Raw genomic sequence first — 19,127 nt, 5'->3', positions numbered from 1 at the left:
GGACGTGAATCACTGTCCTGGCATTTGGTTTTCACCTCTGGCTGCGTTAAGTAGTTGAGTTACTGTGACCAAATGGCCATCTTGGTAGTTAGTATTCGCCTCTGGTTGCGTTGAGTAACTGAGTAACCGTTGCTAACTACCCATCTTCCTGTCTTTTGTTTTCTTTTTTGTTCTCCTGAAGAAGCTACATACAATTGTAGCGAAACGTCGAGATGAACCCACTTTTGGGTCACTCACAAATGACACGGTCCAAACCCGGAAGACGAATAAACTATAAGACAAAATGGATGGGTGACAAAACGGAAACAGGAGTGGAACGAATTAGTAGAATGGCAGAGGATAGGATAGTACGAATAACACGAGATAAGTCACCAAATGGACGAAGAAATATTGGCAGACCAAGAAAAAGATGGTGCGATAATTTAAATAATTTAGGAGGCTAATATTGAAGAAGAAACAGGCTTTAAGGCCTACATACAAGAATGAAGAAGAAGAAGAAAGTGACAGTCCTACAAAATGCTGCAGCCAAATAAATACACGACATAAATCACAACAACGTAAGATCAGTGAAAGGCCCAAAAATAGATAAAATGTGTCAAATAATAAATAGATTTATAGATGCAGACTAGATTTACTCTTCTCTTTCCTAAAGATAACTTCGGACCGTTTTATGATGTGCGTTTTAATTGTTTTTACTGCACTGATTATGTTCTCAGTTTAAATTTAAGGTTTAAATATTGTATAGACCCCAAAACAGTAATATAAGCCGCAAAGTATTTCTTATGCCTGTCTTTATTGTCAGCTTTAAACTTTTGAACTTTTATATTTAGAGATTTAAAATGAACATTTAAAATGCAAGAATAATGAGTTTTAGTAACAGTATGCATAACTGCATATAGTCCAGTTACTGTGGCATTTTCCCTTTAAATTTTTTATAACTGCACCGATTTATCTGAAATTTTTACAGTGGATAGTAAATTACCCAAAAAACATAAGTTATATGGTGCCGATGTGTGCTTCTACCCCTGGGGTGGTTGGCACTCCATCTAAGGGGTTGAACTTTTAACACTCAAAATAACTCCATAAATTGATAGAAAATCAAATTTTAAATAAAAAATGTCATATAAATCTTTTTCACTAAATCAATACTTTTTGAGTTATACTCACTTGAAAAAGTAAACTTTTCGCAAAAAAAAACATGTTTTCCAATGATTTTGTACGAATAACTCAAAAACAAAGCGTTTAATTGAAAAATCTATAATGAACAAAAATAAAGCTTATAAAAAAACCAAGAGATTGTTTTTTTATTAAGTTTTATAAGTACAATACTAAGCGATTTATAATTGTTTGAAGATGACTTTTTATTTTTGGGATACTATACTCGATGCATTTAACATCAAATATCGGAAAATGGACATCTTTTTTTATAAAAACTAATACAAAACTTTTTAAAGAGCTAGAAAAAACATTTAAAATGAGCTGTATTAAAAGCCCTTTCGATTAAAACAATGCGAAATACGAAAGAAAGAATTTGAAGTACTCTAGAGTTTAAAAAAAAACGAGCAGTATAAGTAACACTATTTCGATCAGAATTGAAATTAAACGTATGTCTTCTAAAATTCATTTATTTTTAGTGTTATTTATAAGTTTTAAAAGTTTAGCCTGTGTAAAATGCGTATTTTTTGAGAAATTCATGTTTAAATTAAAAAATCTTTTTTTTTATTTTCTAAAAATTTACATTTTTTCAAAATAAATCTAAAACTATAAAAGATACGTGAACAATGGTTCCATAGCAAAATGTAGTTTTTTTCTTAACACAAATTAAGATTTTTTTATTTTTGTTGTAGCTCAAAAAGTAATAGAGATATAGCCAATTGAAGTTTGAGATACAGCGGCTGACACACCTGTAATTAGCACTTTGGCCCTTTACTATTTAAAAAGAAAGAATTTTAACATATTTTAATCCACTTAGTCTTGTAGCTTTTGAAATTACCTTTAAAATATTTTTTTAATAGACACTGTAGCTTAAAAATTAACGGAGTTATTCTAAAAAAATTTTGGAGCATGTTATTTATATTTTGGAGCATCAACTTATTTTCTGTATATATAAATGCTTTATTCAAGTATATTCAAAAAACTGGTAACAGACCCACTAACACTCACACAAATATGTATATAATACATACATATAATATATATATATATATATATATATATATATATATATATATATATATATATATATATATATATGTTATGTATATAATACATACATACATACATATACAGATATATGTTTATAATAAAAACATCATGAGTATACTTAATTTTTTTATTTAGACATTTACCAAAGGGGAATTTGTTTGGTGAGCATAGAGATGGTTTTTAAGGGTTGAAAATAAGCAACCAATCAAAAAATATTTTATTGATAAGAAAGGAATTTTTGAATATAAATGTACATTAAAAACTTTTGAAGTTGTTTAAAAAGATTTTTTTATATATTTTGGCATAGAGGGTAGTTTTTAAGGGTTGAAGTGTTGCAATCAACCAAAATTATTTTATATAAACAGAGAATTACATTGTAGATGATATAAATGCACTACAAAAGCGTTTAAACCTGTTAAACGATTTTTAACAATTATTTTTATCAAAAGGGGTGGTTTTTAAGATTATTTAAGGGTTGAGAATGTACACAATATCCATTATTATAATTGACAATATTTCAATTACCTAATTTAACAAGATTTAAATCCATAAAATGCTTTAATATAAATTTTTTTCATTATTTTCAATAAGAGGTGATTTCACCCCTTAAAAATAAAAAGCTCACCTAGCGCATATATAACTTTTGAAGAGGGAGGTAAGATAAGCCTAATTCCAAATTTTTAGCAAAATAAATTTAGTTATAAAAAATTTAGAGGCATTGACCTCTTTTCGTCCACAGTGACTGGAGTAATAATAGTTTTGTCAATTTTAACACTCTGTTCAAATCTACGTTATTTATTTAAACCATCAAATCATACCTTATAAGCAATAATAAATTAGCAGTTTTATTTAAAAATTTGCAACTTTTTAGGTTCAACTTTATGACTCTAACAACGTGCTCCTAGACTCGTATTCCCAACCATTTGGTATAAGAGAATTAGCTTGGAACAGTACGACCTTTACCATCAACGGAAAGCCTGTTTATCTGCGAGGATTTGGAAGACACGAAGACTCTGACATACGTGGAAAAGGACTAGATCTGCCACTAATTATACGCGATCACAACTTGATGCGATGGATCGGAGCCAATGCTTACAGAACGTCTCATTATCCGTATGCGGAAGAAATTATGGATATGGCTGATAGATTGGGAATAATGATTATAGATGAGGTTCCTGCTGTAAATACCGAGTAAGATATTGGTTTTTATTAATTCTTTGTTTCTTATTAATACGCTACATAATAGTAAATGAAATATTACAAAGTTATGTGGAAGATATCTAGTATACCGCGACAGTAACATATTGCACAAAGGGATTGCACTATTCACAAAAGTATTCGTCAAAACTAGTCCAAACAGGAAGGAACAGACAAGAAATTATGATTCTAATTTTAATCTATCTGGTAATGTGTTTCAATAAACTGCCAAAACTCAAATATTACTGGTCAAGTCGAGCATGTTTGGGTATTCATATTTACGTTTCAATCATATTTACGTTTCTTATTTTAGATCCATATATAAATAAGCCGAATAAACCCACTGTTGTTTTCTGTACATACGATGACCTCTATATTATAACATATGAGGCTACCAAAAAGGGTCTCAAATGTCACGTTCATTATAGAACTCGCTGGTTTCTTCTTTTTGCCTTGAGTCTGTATATTATGATAAGCAAGAAGACTATTATAAAACTCTATTTAAAGCAATTAAAATCACAAAATAATAATAAAATTAATAAAGATACAAATACACTATAAGTAACGTTAATAATTTCGAAATGAAATTATCATAATGATATTACCAGTAATGCATTGGTTAGTGATGAGTGTAGTAGTGTCTGGGAGTTCGAAAGACTGAGACCTCAGAAGCCCTGAAGAAGACATCAAAGGGGATGTCGAATACAATAATATAATAATGCAAAATACAATAGCACAAGAGAGAAACAAGGAACAAGACAAAAAAGAATAAAAAAAAACAGATAAAGATAGGACAGAAAACACGAAGAGAAAAAAAAAAGAGAATTGGAAGATGTTCGTTAAAGAAGTCAAATAGGAAAGAGAAGAACTTAGAAACAACAGGTAAAAATAAACAATTAAAACAAGGAGTTAACAAAAATACTAGGGATATTGAGAGATTATGAAAAGAAATATATGGCGAGGAGAAAACTTGAGAAAAAGAAAGAAACACGGAGGGTACCATAAAACAGATAGAAGAAAACGAAAACCAAAAAGATGAAATAGGAATTTAAGAATTAAAAGGAGTAATAAGTAAAAGAAAAGTAGGAAAAGCGAGTAAAGCAGATAAAGTTAATACAAAAACAATAAAATAGATAGGGAAAGAAGAAGAGAAATACTGAGAGAAGCATCGAGAACAAATGAAATGCCGGGAGAATGGGAAGACAACTTACTGATTGAAATACAAAAGAAAAGAGAAGAAGCCAAAAGAGGACAAACAAACTTCATTATTAGCTAAAAGATAAACAGTTGACACCATAAGTATGATAGGAGATATAATAGAGAAAATAATGATATTTCGGAGTGATATTTTCAATGAACAGTTTAATATTAGGTTCTTTAAACCAAAAAAGGACCAGTGTACCGTTTGTTCTGTTTTTAATATGGCTGGCGATGCTGATAAATCAAATTTTCTCGAAAAATATGAGTTCCATATGAAAAACAAGTTATCTGGAACTTAAAAGACATAGACAAACAGCTTGCACTAAATGATAAGAGCTTGTGTGTGGTTTGCTTTGGCCTTCAAAAGTTTTTAGCTACCCCTTTGTCTAACGTAAGTGATTTTTACTACAAAAGCAAATACCCTACATATAACTTTACAGTTTCTGATGTAGAAAATAATCAGAGTTACTGCTGTGTCTGGCATGAGCAGGTGGCTAAAAGAGGTCCAAATGAAATTGCCAGCTGCCTCTGGAAATTTTTGGATCTCAATGTAAAACATAGTGTTAAACGATGATATTCTACTCAGACAACTCTGGGGGACAAAATAGAAATCGTTTTGTCTTTTTGATGTTTGCTTTTGCTTCTGCACATTTTCACATTGATATTGTTCACAGATTTCTGAAAAAATGCCATACTCAGAACGAGGGTGACAGTATGCACGCTGTTATCGAAAATGCAAAGAAAAGGCAATCGGTTGTATATGTCGAGAATAGCGAGTCACATTAATCTGAATGCCCAAAAATTCCGGGAAGTGTTTATGATGTTACGGAAAGGTCCCAAGATAATTTTTTTAACTTTAAACAACTGACTGATACCGAGAATTAAAGAGTTGACAACGAAAAAAATCAACAAAAGTTAGCAAAACAAGTAAAATAAAATTTTCGCATAAACACCAAAATTCTACAACGTTTAAATATGAATTCGATGATGGTTTTAAAAGTTGTGAAATAAAATTAAATCAAAAATGCAGAGGTCGGCCTTCCTCTATCATCAAATTTCAACCGAAACTGTATAATGCACCATTACCAATTGAAGAAAAAAAGCTACAATGATTGCTGTGGCTATTTAATAAGCAAAATAACCACAATGTACCAAGTATTTTATAGAAATCTTAATATAAAGAGTTATATACCTCCTAAATTCGAGCTCGAAGTTGATTCAGTTGAGAGCGAAGAAGAGTCAGAGGAGGAAAATTGAATTAAAATTCAAAACTGCAAATTAGATCAGTAACTTTTTTCAAATTCTCAGCAGCTCATTTAAAAGTCACTTCTGACCATTTCTGTCTTAAATCTGTTTTACTCTTGCAAGATTAATATTAAAAGTATCACTTAATATCACCTAATACTATAAAAACATCCATTTTATTAATTAATGAATTTTGGTAAATATGTAGGTATATTTTTATAATTATCTCAATTAAATAAAAAAATGAGTTACTACGGTCTTCGTATGACCAGTCGATATTATAAACAATATTTTTTATCTCTACTAAGTAACTAAAAAACTATAATATTTGTGCTTACCTCATACTCAGCTTCTCATTTATCAAAACACCTTACACAATAATTATATTTTTAAAGTTAATTTTAACTGAAACATTGTCCACTATTACATTATTAAAGATAATATTCGGCAACAGATAATAATTAAAATGCAAAACTACCGTGCAATAATGGCTTATTATATAAAGTATCTGAACACAGTCGACCAAGTGATCATTATTTGTGTGTTTTTACTCTCTCCACACCGATTTTTTTTGTTATAACTGCACTGGGAAAACAAACTTTTTATTATAATTTCATTTTAAAAATGTATTACCCAATTATGTGACTTTACGTTGAAATTTTTAAAGATGCTTGATACCTAGATTTACACGCCGTAATACTATTGCAAATTGAAGTTCGTAAAACAGAAATGACATATCGTTGCAGCGCTAGCAAATTTTAAGTTTTAAGCAAATTTTTAGGTAGCTAAATACTTGACAAAATATTACAAACAGTTATGTAAATCAATAATAAAAATTGACTTAATTTAATTAGTACATAATTTTCCATCAAAAAAAGATTTCGAAAAAGAAAACAGAATTTTAAAACTGGCTTTAGTGGTATACCTGACTAGTTTAGTCAACTGCGTTTAGTAGATGTAAGTCTAGTTTTTTATGTACGATTTGTTCGGGGAATTTATGTATAGTAGAGTAAATAGACTGGCAAAAGGCTTCTAGAATAGATTTTCGTGGGCACTTTGTTGCTAAAATGTAAAACCCATTTTTTTTGGTTTCTAATATTTTTGTAATGCAAAATCACTTGGTCGTCCAAAAATCGTAGTGGGAGGGGAGTGGTGGGGAGCCTTACAAAAAAAAAATGCAATTTTTTTTTTCATCATTTTTCGGATGAACAATATCCGAAAATTCATTCCTCAAATTTGCATACCTATCGGGACATTAGAAATATTGTTTTTTTATTTATAAAAATACGTTAAACCATTGTTGTATACGGAGCGCCTTCATACAAAATCACTTGCCCTGAAAACCCATATTTTTAAAATCGTTTACCTCGCTCTACCTCGAAAAATATTGGGTTTAGCAAAAAATGGCTTCCTATAAACGTTATAGACCAAACATCAGAGAACATGTGGGTTTTTTTAAAATGTTGATTGGATAATTAGTTTAAAAAAAAATTAAATAAATCGAATGTCATGTCACGACGGACAGTGGCGAACGCAGAGATGCGAGGGAGGGCGAGATTCCTATGCCATATTCAACCGCAAATCGACTCTACTGATGGTGATGTTGTTACGGTCGTTTTTACCTCGAGACACTGTTGTGTTATATGGTTGTATATATTCTAGCGCAAAAAGTGTATTGTTTTGCATGTGCATTCTTTTTCATAAGCTTTGTTTTTAGCGCGAAATCCACTAAGATTATTATAAGTGAGACATAATAAAGTTCTTATGTGTTAATTATATTATTAACAGTGATTAATTAAACTTATTGGTAAGTTAACAATATTTAGTACTTACTTATTATTACAGTTAGTATTTTTTTTGTATCCATCTAGAAATAGATTTAACGAACAGCAGCAGCTCTGACAGCGAACTTGAGTCAAAAATCAGATTAAGGCATGTTTCTTTCCATAAATCTGATGCCGAACAAGACGTTTTTATTCAAAATGTGTGTCTTATTTGTTTGGAAGGAGGAAGGCTGGTTAACTCTTAAGAAAGATAAAAAAAACCAAAAAAAATAAATGCGGCATATATTCTCAAAGTTTGATGCTCTAAAAAATCAAGATTTTTTAAAATTGCACAAAAACTGTTATAAATCTTATACGAGCTCAAAGAACGTTGCCTCGTACAAGTCAAAAAATACTAAACTGCCATTTGATTTTCGTAGAGACGATATTTTTCAAAAACGGCCCTTGAACAACCCTTTAATTTACAAAAGTGCATCTTTTGTCAAAAGCACTCACCGAATCAAAAACTATGCCAAGTTATGACTAATAATATGCAAGAAAAAATATCCACGACGAATCTGACACTTTTAGTTTCGGGGCATCGGAGCAACACATTCTAGTCAAAATGTGCCAAACTATCCGAAGCGAGATAAACAAGATGTCAACTGAGTCCGATTTAAAAAAGAATGATTGTTAGAGACTACAAAAAGTCTATTCCTGAAAGCTTGTATTCTCTTGTTAATCTTATTGTCTGCAATGAAAGCGATAATAAAAAGAAAATTGAAACTGTAAGCATTTTCCAAGAAAAATAAAAACTCCAAAGCATATTGGGCTAGGACTTTTAGTTCACCAGGAAACAAGGTCGAAAAAACTCATTGAAGCAATGCACGCTTGCGGTCATTCAATTTCATACATCGGTACTCTTAGAGTGCGTAACAGCATCGTCCAAGAAGAAATTCAACTTTACTTGGAGAATAATCATGTGACCATACCGAGACAATTGGTACCCAATCGATTCGTTCAATTTGCTGCTGACAACATTGACATTTTGGAAGAGACTTTGGACAAAACACCTACTTTTCACGGAACCCAAATTGCTGCCTTCCAGAGAGAACCATTTAATGAAAATATACATGGACAATTTAAATTTTTGCCGTATAATCAGAAGCTGGTAATACCGAATGATTTTCATTCCCTTCACAAAATTTATTTTGACAAATCAAAAAGAAAAGTACAATCTGAGGAAAATAAACTGAGCTTCATAGAAAAGGGTCAGAATCTTAATAATAACATAAGATATCGTAACATGGCATGGTGCATTTGCAAAATGAGGGACTCTGTTAGGGATGAAACCGTTATCCACAGTGGTCAGGATTTCATAAACGGACTGTAGAGGATAAATCACATGTAACGACCTATGGCTACTTACCTGTGCTACTCCATGTCTCGTCAGAATATGATACCGTTTGGACTGTTATCATAAAGTGCAATGAAATTGCTAAGAAGCTAAATAACAGATACACCGTACTGACGTTTGATCAAGCGATCTATTATAAAGCTAAAGAGCTCCAATGGTCCCAGTCAGAAGACACAAAAAACGTAGTCATTCGTCTAGGTGGATTTCACATGGTTATGAACTTCCTCAAAATAATTGGTCAGTTCATGACAGATTCTGGACTTGCTGATGTATGGTTGGACAGTGGTCTCTATGCTCAGTCCACAATTGATGGTATTTTATCTGGCAAAAAATACAATAAAGCTATACGAGCCCATAAGTTGACGTACGAAGCTCTGTCAAGATTATTAATAAATCTTTATAAGAAGTGGCTTTTAGAGTGTGGCACTTCTTCTGTACATTATATTAACTTAATTCATCTTTGTACATCGGAAATCATCGATACTTTCAGGAGAAAAGAAGACGTTATGCAACTCTCCGATAAAATCTCAACTTTAACTCGTAAACTTTTGACAGAGTTTCCAGAAATCATTGCAGCTCAAACTGCCACAGGCAAATACTGGAATGCATACTTGGAAATGGTAGATATTCTATTAGAATTTGCCATTTTAGATATGTATATCCCAAGCTTTTGAAATTTAACCACTTTACTACGTCCTTAGTAAGCTTTATAATAATAACAATAATCTGTAAGAACATTTTTGGGGATACGGGATACTCCTACATACCAAGTCACCTAGGGCTCGATAACACGGAAAGAGTCCCACCAGAGCTCAATCCTTTTAATATCGTAAGTATCTGAGATGAGTGAATTTTCCCCTTTGAGGGAGTGCGAGCCGTATGGCTAAATCTGGATAATATTAATAATTTAATAATAATAAGTATACAACCTTAAAGATATACAACAATACTTATTATGATAATATAAATACTACTATCACTTAACAAATACAGTATTTTAAAACTGTTAATAATCTGACAACAAAACGAGCCAAAGAAGTCACTATTTACGCTAGAAGAGTATTCATCCTCCTTAAAATCAGCATCACAATGAAAAAACGACCATAACAACATCGCCATCAGTAGAGTCGATTTGCGGTTGACTATGGCATAGGAATCTCGCCCTTCCTCGCATCTCTGCGTTCAGCACTGTCCGTCGTGACATGCCGTTCGATTTATTTAATTTTTTCTTAAACTAATTATCCAATCAAAATTCTAAAAAAACCAGCATGTTCTCTGATTTTTGGCCTATAACGTTTATAAAAAGCAATTTTTTGCTAAACCCAATATTTTTCGAGGTAGAGCGAGGTAAACGATTTTAAAAATATGGGTTTTCAGGACAAGTGATTTTGTATGAAGGCGCTCCGTATACAATAATGGTATGACGTATTTTTAAAAATAAAAAAAAAATATTTCTAATGTCCTGATGGGTATGCAAATTTGACGAATGAATTTTCGGATATTGTACATTCGAAAAACGATGAAAAAAAAAATTGCATTTTATTTTTGTAAGGCTCCCCACCGCTCCCCTCCCACTACGATTTTTGGACGACCAAGTGATTTTGTCTTACAAAAATATTAGAAACAAAAAAAAATGGGTTTTACATTTTAGCAACAAAGTTCCCACGGGATAGCACAATAGGATCCTATTTAAACTATACTAGTAGCAATTCAATAGTTTTTTGATAGTTTTTTGCTATTGGATTTTTATAGGTACCTATATACAAGGTGGAGTAAAAGTGTGTTCCAAAAATATATCGTCGTTCTGAAAATATGAGTTTCAATAAAATGTTTAGAAGATTAAAATAATATTTTTTCTTATTTTTGTATACCACTTATGCAAATTTCGAATATCTTGTAGTTTTTTTTTTGTTTTGATGCAATGCATCAGGTTTGCCATAATTGTAAGTTTTATATTATTTAGCATTAAGCATTTAGCATATTAACAAATAAGAAAGATTTATTCAAATAAACATTTAAATTTTAAATATTATTTTATTTAGAATAAATGATCAAGTGATAGTATTAACTACTAAAATATTATCGAATTTAAAAGAAAGGAGAACAAATATAATATGTTCCCACCAACGATAATTGTCCACAGCCTTGCAATTAACGTTATAGATCAGGGAATGGGAATTTAATCTTTTATGGGGTAAATTGATTTTTTTTTTCAAAATTATCTTTAACATAATGCTAATATGTTTATTGTTATTCAATGTATTACGAGTGACATAACCATATTTTTTAACACTAGTTCAATATTTTTTTAAATGGTGGTCGATTTTTCAACCAGTGTTCATTTACAGTCTCTTACAGTAAAGAGGTTATGGTCTCTGGTTAAATTGTCAACCACTTCTGAAACTTATAAGAGCTAAAAAAGCTTATTTAAAAAACTTTTTATTGAAGTTGCTTAACATTTAACTAAAAACTCGATTTGATAACTACATAAAATGAATATTTTAAAAATATCGAAAAACATTGAGAATTATTAGGTTAAGCAAAATAAAAATTGCAATGTATTTGTTGTGGAATGGCGCATAACAAGAAATGCACAGTGCAACTTCACTGAATTCATTTTATGTATTGAATATTAGACTGTTTTGATTTTTTCTTAGTACTATCTGAGTAGTGATCGCCTACGATATACAGTCTAGTGAAATTCTTAACTGTTGTTAATCTACCTTCAATCTTTTTCATTTTTTTTCTTCCTATGATTAATCCACTTCCTTTAGACTTTCCTCCACGATAATTGCCGACTAAGTTAGTAGCGATGATACTTCTGAAAACTAGACGACTTTTAGGTTGACTACAGTTATGAAGGAAAACTGTTGTTTTTTAAAAAATATAACTATTTACAATACTAGCATGGAGAAAGTAATAAAATAACTTCAGCCACCACCTTCGTGACTTCCAAGCTAAGTTATATGTAACAGGAATAGTGCTTGCTACTGCAACAACTTTTATTTAAATTGATATCTGTAATACAATTTTTATTCTCATTTGATAAATTTTAATATTTTGATATTTTTTATTTGCAGAAACTTTAGTAACGACTTGTTGGAGAATCATAAAAGGTCTTTAACGGAGCTTTTCCTCCGCGACAAGAATCGACCTAGTGTGGTAATGTGGTCCATTGCGAATGAGCCAAGAACACAACTACCAGAATCCCAAGATTATTACAAGTACGTTTATACTAGTATTATTACAAAGAAGTATTTTAATATTTTGGATTTTTGTTCGTTTATATTTATACGATTATAGGATTATTCTGTGCTTGTTACTTACTCTTTTTTATAATATGTTTTAAATTTCTATTAGTTTACTTAAAATAAATATCGCTCAAACAAGAAAAACTGAGGTCCACGAAACATAAATGTGCCGGTTTTTTTGTATACTAATGATTTGTCTTGTACTTGTCTCATAATAAAGCATCTTACGTCGGATGAACTTGTCGGATGTAGGCCTCAAAGGCGCATGAACCAAATAAATGGCTAAAGGTATAGGAATACAGAAGGCAATAGTAAATCACTGTGTTAAATAAATCTCCAGGAAAATCATCATCAAAGGTTGTATATTTAGGGTAAAGGTTTTTAAAGTAAAGATAAATATAGCGTAATCGAGAAATATTCTAGTAATAAGAAAAAAGGAACTGAAAAAAAAACTTTTTTTAATCCGACATTTTATTTTCAGTCATGTTTCTGCACACATCAAATCATTCGATAAAACTAGGCCCATAACAATAGCCAATATCTATGGATTCGATGTGGATCACTCTGTAAGTATCTTCAACTGCTTAAGTTTGTTTTGTTTGAAAAAATACACAAGATAAGTAAGTGTAAAATTTTTAAGTTCCGAGGTTTTTGAACTGTTTCAGAATTAACTGATTAATTTGTACGAGATATAATGCGCCTAGGCGTTTTAACTCTGATAGGGCTAAATAACAGACCCCCCCACTTATTTTCTCGTTTCTAATTTTAAACGTCCTACGATCGACCGCCGGCTTGAATGTTTAGTTAATATGATATATATATATATATATATATATATATATATATATATATATATATATATATATATATATATATATATATATATATATATATATATATATATATATATATATATATATATATATATATATATATATATATATATAACAAGTTTATTACAGCTGCCTCGCAACCTAGCTTCCAACGCTTGCGATCGTTTCAGTCATCTACTTGTAGACCCCTATCTTCCATTGCACCTTTTACTTCTTGTCTTCACGATCTCACGATCTTCGTGGTCTTCCCTTTTTCCTGCGGTTGGTGGGGATCCACTGTAACATTCTCTTTGGCCATCGTTGATCATTCATCCTTTCTACATGGCCATACCATTTCAGTCTTTTGCATTATATAGTTTCCAGGACGTCAATGTCTATGCCCATACGCTCTCTGATTTCAGTATTCCTTACTCTATCTCTTCTAGTGAGTTGGCAACATCTTCTCCAAGAATTCATTTCCATTGCTTTTATTTTGGATGCGTCTTTTTTATTTATTACCCAAAGCTCTGAAGATATAAGAGGCAGATATAAGTGACATATTTATTCGACTCTTGCAGTGAGTTAGTTATTTTTATAGTTTTTTAATTCTTTTATCGACTGAAAAATGAGTAGTGATGAGTATTTATTAAGTTCAGATGTATCTGATGTCAAAGCTAATATGGACGAAAGTGGTTCAGTACAAGTATCGACCTTTCTACAGAAAATTCTTTAACCTCGGATAAAGATAAGGAAAAGTAGAGGACCCAGTACTGAAACTTGTGGTACTTTACATACAATACTTTTGTGACTAGAGTCAGTATCATTTGCTCGAACTAGTTGTTTCCTATTCCTCAAGTAAGATTGGAACCAATTCAAAGAAATATCTCGAATTCCGTAGAAATTTAATTTTTTTTTCAAAATGTCATGATTTACACAATAAAAAGCTTTGGCATAGTCACAAAAAACAGTGGCAGTATAAAGATTATCGCTTAGTGCTTGATAGACCTCATGTAGTACAGAAAACATAGCATCGCTGGTACATTTATTAGATATAAAGCCGAACTGACTTTGTGATAAAATGTTGTTTTTAACGAGAAAGGACATAAGTTGGGCTTTTATAAATCTCACAATAATTTTGGATAGGACAGATAGTAAGGCAAAAGGCTATAGTTGCAGACGTTAGATTTCCACCCTTATGAAGAGAAACAATAATGGCTGTCTTTAGGCACTCTGGAAATATACCTTTTTCAAAGAAATCTTTAATTAGTGAGACCAGGATTTCCAACACATTATTACTATGTTATTTGCAAACCACAAACCAATGGTAATCAGTTCAGTGGTTACAAATATTCCCGCTCCATTTCTGTAGTTATCCTCATTAGAGTCACTACCAGAATAATATAGTGTTTCATTTTCTCTGTTCCACGTTCCTGATCTGAGCCATTTTAGTTCCATAATGTCTATGAAGTTTATATTTAGCTTTCTTTGTATTGTTTATTTATAAGTTAAAAGACTGTTAACATCGTAGGTCCCGATATTGATACGTGGTTTTACTATTTTAAGTTGATGGATATTATTAGAATAAAATGCCAATTAAAACAGAAAGACTTATTTATCAATCTGTGTGCTTTACAAGTTTTAGAAAGCGCAGTGATAAGAATTTGAATTTAGTTTTGCCAAGTAGGAAATCTTAGGATTTCTAATGTTGCCAAATATTAACTTTATAACCATTTAATAATTGTTTATATTTTAGGGACAATTCTTGGACATTTTAGGTGTCAATAAATATTTAGGTTGGTATGAGTATGCGGGCGACTTAGAAACCGTTGTATCAGGAATGATAAGCCAGGCTGAAGGATGGCATAAAAAGCATAACAAACCTGTTTTTGTTACTGAGTATGGAGCAGATGCGATGGAGGGTTTGCATATTGTAAGTATCTTACCTCTTTCTTTACCTTTACCTTCATTAAAATATATATATATATATATATATATATATATATATATATATATATATATATATATACAAACAACACAGTTTATTAGGGTTGCAGTCAGAAAATTGGCCGGTATGTTAATGAAACACTCTTTTGACTTTTTGTCTAGCTTTCGGAATGGTTTTATTCCTTTTTCAAGACACTGTAATAAGAAAAATATGTAAATATTTGTAAAATATCACAATTCTTCAGTGCAACTTACTAGTCGTTGAGATTATTTATAAAAGCATTAACAATCAACATTAATAACACACATATAAAATATAAAATAATGGACAAAATACATTCTAAAATTTTTAAAATTTAGGTTAAGATAATAAAACTTTGTTTATGGCATCTTTTGCTGGTGTGTTTTAACTCTGACACATAGAGAACTGAAAGAAAAAACCCTATGATTAAAAAGTAAGTGTAGTTTATGTAAAGGTAAATATTTATTTTATTTTGGATGTTTTTCCAGTAAGTAACAATAAATGTTGCGCAGTTTATCTATGTCAGACTTTTTATTGATGCAAAATGAACTAGATTTTATGGAACATATTTCCAAGAAAACAAGTTTTGAATGGTTCTTTTCCTTTGCCAAAATGATAATATATATATATATATATATATATATATATATATATATATATATATATAGATATATATAATATATATAAAAATAATAAAACCCCTTTAACGTTTTAGTTCCTTTTAGTCCTATTTTTTTTAACATAATCAATAGTCTATTGTAAGTTTTAATGGGAGTTCCTTAATTCCGAAAGCTTGTACAATTTGTATGGTGATTATAATTTCCTTACTTCAATTTGAGTTTTCTTCTATAAAAGTTGCCTTTGATTTCAAAAAATTGTCATTATTTTTGGAAATGAAGTTTAGATGATATTTCTTTTTCAACTGTTATTTAAATTTATATTTTCCTATTTATATTTATACTAGTTTTATTATTTAAATTTTAAAAATACAGAAAACATACAATTAAGGTCCGCGCTAGTCTACGGTACCGCCTACTATTCCACTTTGTTTAATATAACTTGTTATTTTTAAACATCTTATTTAGTTTATATAATAATTAAATTCACTATCAACTGATATTTATTTATATTTTTATAATTTTATATAATGTCATATAAATAAATATAATATATACAATTAAATATAATCTCATATAAATACAATTAGTAAAACATTTTAAAAAGTTTTATAATTATACAGTTACAGCGAAAGAGTCAAATTGTGTACCTAATGAGAGGTGGTCGTTAGGTATACAAAATGTCAAAACCACATAATACCATAATTTGTTATTTTGATTTTGGAAATGTTGCATCATTTCTTTTTTTAATTTAAAACATAGTATGAAGCTTTGCGCAAGTCTACACTACCGCCTACTGTACCACTTTTTTTCAAGTTTTATTGATTTGTTCTTTTTTAGCTCCCGGATTATCTATGGTCTGAAGAGTATCAAGTAAAACTCATGTCTGAATATTTCAAAGCTTTCGATCAGCTTCGAGACCAAGGATGGTTCGTTGGAGAAATGATATGGAATTTTGCCGATTTTAAAACAGCTAATGGTAAGTTATAAGCACCTATAATTATAACCTATACACTAACTGTGTCTATACCTTGTTGAATCATTGATATCGAATTCTGATCTTTCTACAAATACTGCAATCTCTTTAAAAGGAAATCATAAATCAAATACTGCTACTACTTTTAATTTTTTTAAATTATATATCGTAAAAATACATTTAAATTTAAAACACCCAAAATCAAGTTTCAACTATACTAAGTGACAGAAATCCGAACACCCAGTTTAAATGATTTTATTTTAATAAAATTTTGTATAAGTACTTAATGAAGCATAATAAGTAAATGATTAAAATTTCAAAATGATTGCATTGCTTTAAAGCCCTTTTACCTTTAATAATGTGTGGATGTACCCCGATGTGTTACGCATTCTCCAACGCGCCTAGGCATGCTTCTGATCATTTGGTCAATGTCCTCTTGTGGTATCTCATTCCAGGCAACCACCAACTCCTCTCGAAGTGCTTGTAGAGTCTGAGAAGGAGGTTGCAAATTGAGCAATCTCTTACCCATCATATCCCACACGTGCTCAATTGGGGATAAGTCGGTAGATCTTGGTGGCCATGCTAACAATGTGACATCATTATGTTGAAAGAAGTCTATTGTGATTCTTGCAACATGTGGTCGGGCATTATCTTGTTGGAAAGTTGGATTTGCCAGGGTGTCAAGATAGGGTAAAAGGTGGGGTTCTAGAACTTCTTGGATATAACGCTGCGCGTTCATGTTACCTCTGATGAAGATTAAAGGTGACCTGGAACCATAAGCTATAGCACCCCAAACCATAACTCCAACAGTGTGATGAACATGTCTTTCAACAAAAAACTGTGGATTCCTCCTTTCACCACCTCGCCTTCTAACCGACGACCGTGCACGCTCGACCATCGTGCATGCATAAACAAAATCGAGACTCGTCACTAAAGACAATACTGTTCCATTCCTGATTCCAGAGTGACCGTTCTCTGCACCACTGAAGGCGATTACGGCGGTGTTCTGGAGTTAAAGGGAGGACCCAGTGTGGTCGGTATGAAAACAGGCCAAAACTTCTCATTCGTCAATAAACACTTCGCATGCCAATAGGTCTTCCGTGTTATGCAAACCATTCATTTGCAATGGAGCTGGTAGTGGAGAAACGGTCTCTTAAGGCCAATAATCTTAGGCGGCGATCTTCACGGTCCGTTGTTCTACGGCGGCGTCCAGTGCCCCTTGCTTTTTTCGTACGGTCTTCTTGAAACCATGCCTGACAACACCTAACCACGGTGTCTACACTTCTTTGCACTCTAACTGCAACTTCCCGAAAAAAAAGTCCAGCTTCCCGAAGTCCCATTATACGGCCCCTATCAAACTCACTAAGTTGACGAAATCGTACAGGTCTCTGTACTCTAGGCATCGTAACCAATCGTAAAGAATGTCAAGAACCACAATCCGCCAAATTTGGATCTTTACTGCGGCTGAAATATTCATTTTTAGATTGTTAGTGAATTTAAAAACAAAAAGTATAAAATCCGGAATCTCCAACTGATAAGGCTAAAAACTTTATCACTTGTTTTTTTCAGTAAAATAAATAAATTACACCAAATTTTATTGAAATAAAATCATTTAAACTGGGTGTTCGGATTTCTATGTCACTTAGTATATTAGCAAAAGATCTCTTTTCAAAAGTTCAGGAGCAGTTCCTTTTCCTCCATTCTCCAACTGACACTCATTTCCGCATTCCACTTTTACATTCTACTCTCAACCAATCATATTATAATATCGTTGTCATTTCAAAATCTCATTTTCTTCGAAATCACGAACAACTAAACAATCCGAAATTTTCGATTTCTATTCTAAACAAATTTGTAAAAATTTTAAATTTTTTTGTTTGTTTTAAATTTATTTGAATCTTTTATTAGATATAAGAAGAGTAGGAGGGAACAAGAAAGGTATGTTCACACGCCAAAGGCAGCCTAAAAATAGTGCACACTTTTTAAGAAAGAGGTATTGGCTGTTGGCTAATAAACTGAATAATATCACAGCGCCTACTGATTTGGAAAACTATGTCATTGAACAGTAGATTTATATATTATTGTAAAGGGTTTAGAATTTTATTTTATAAAATAAAATGCATTTTTTAACTTTGTATTTTTAATTTCGAACCTTATTTTAAGCAATATTTAGTAATAACAGCACCAGAAAGAAAGCTCAGGTGATACAACTAATCCTTAACACGTTAAGCATGGTGAGACATCAACGCAATGTCCGGTAAACTTAGGCCGGAGTGACACCAATAGACGTCTTATGTCAAACAGAAAATAAGACGGCGTGACTCACTATAAAGTCACACGATAATGATAAATTTATGGGAGACGATAAATAGCCGTCTATAGAAACATCTAATGTGAACCGGTCTGGAATGTTTAGACACATTTAGTACTTACAGTCAAGTGAGTGTCATCAATGAGGAAATATTGTATTTCAAAAAT

General features: G+C 31.3%; 1 protein-coding gene across 1 annotated transcript in view; it reads left to right on the top strand.

Annotated features, from left to right (window-relative positions):
* LOC140445954 (beta-glucuronidase-like) overlaps window positions 1-18,780 on the top strand; it is a 37,274-nt gene extending 18,494 nt beyond the window's left edge. Inside the window, exons 6-11 of the mRNA XM_072538411.1 lie at window positions 3,077-3,396; window positions 12,108-12,251; window positions 12,760-12,844; window positions 14,844-15,020; window positions 16,514-16,652; window positions 18,558-18,780. Coding sequence (XP_072394512.1) covers window positions 3,077-3,396; window positions 12,108-12,251; window positions 12,760-12,844; window positions 14,844-15,020; window positions 16,514-16,652; window positions 18,558-18,718 — 1,026 coding nt within the window. The 3' untranslated portion in view covers window positions 18,719-18,780. The remainder of the gene's footprint in view (window positions 1-3,076; window positions 3,397-12,107; window positions 12,252-12,759; window positions 12,845-14,843; window positions 15,021-16,513; window positions 16,653-18,557) is intronic.
* Window positions 18,781-19,127: the final 347 nt, after the last annotated feature.

This window comes from Diabrotica undecimpunctata, chromosome 7 (genome assembly GCF_040954645.1).
Source record: "Diabrotica undecimpunctata isolate CICGRU chromosome 7, icDiaUnde3, whole genome shotgun sequence".
Lineage (NCBI taxonomy): Eukaryota > Metazoa > Arthropoda > Insecta > Coleoptera > Chrysomelidae > Diabrotica > Diabrotica undecimpunctata.
The sequence above is the reverse complement of the archived record's forward strand: the minus strand, read 5'-3'. Positions and strand labels throughout refer to the sequence as shown.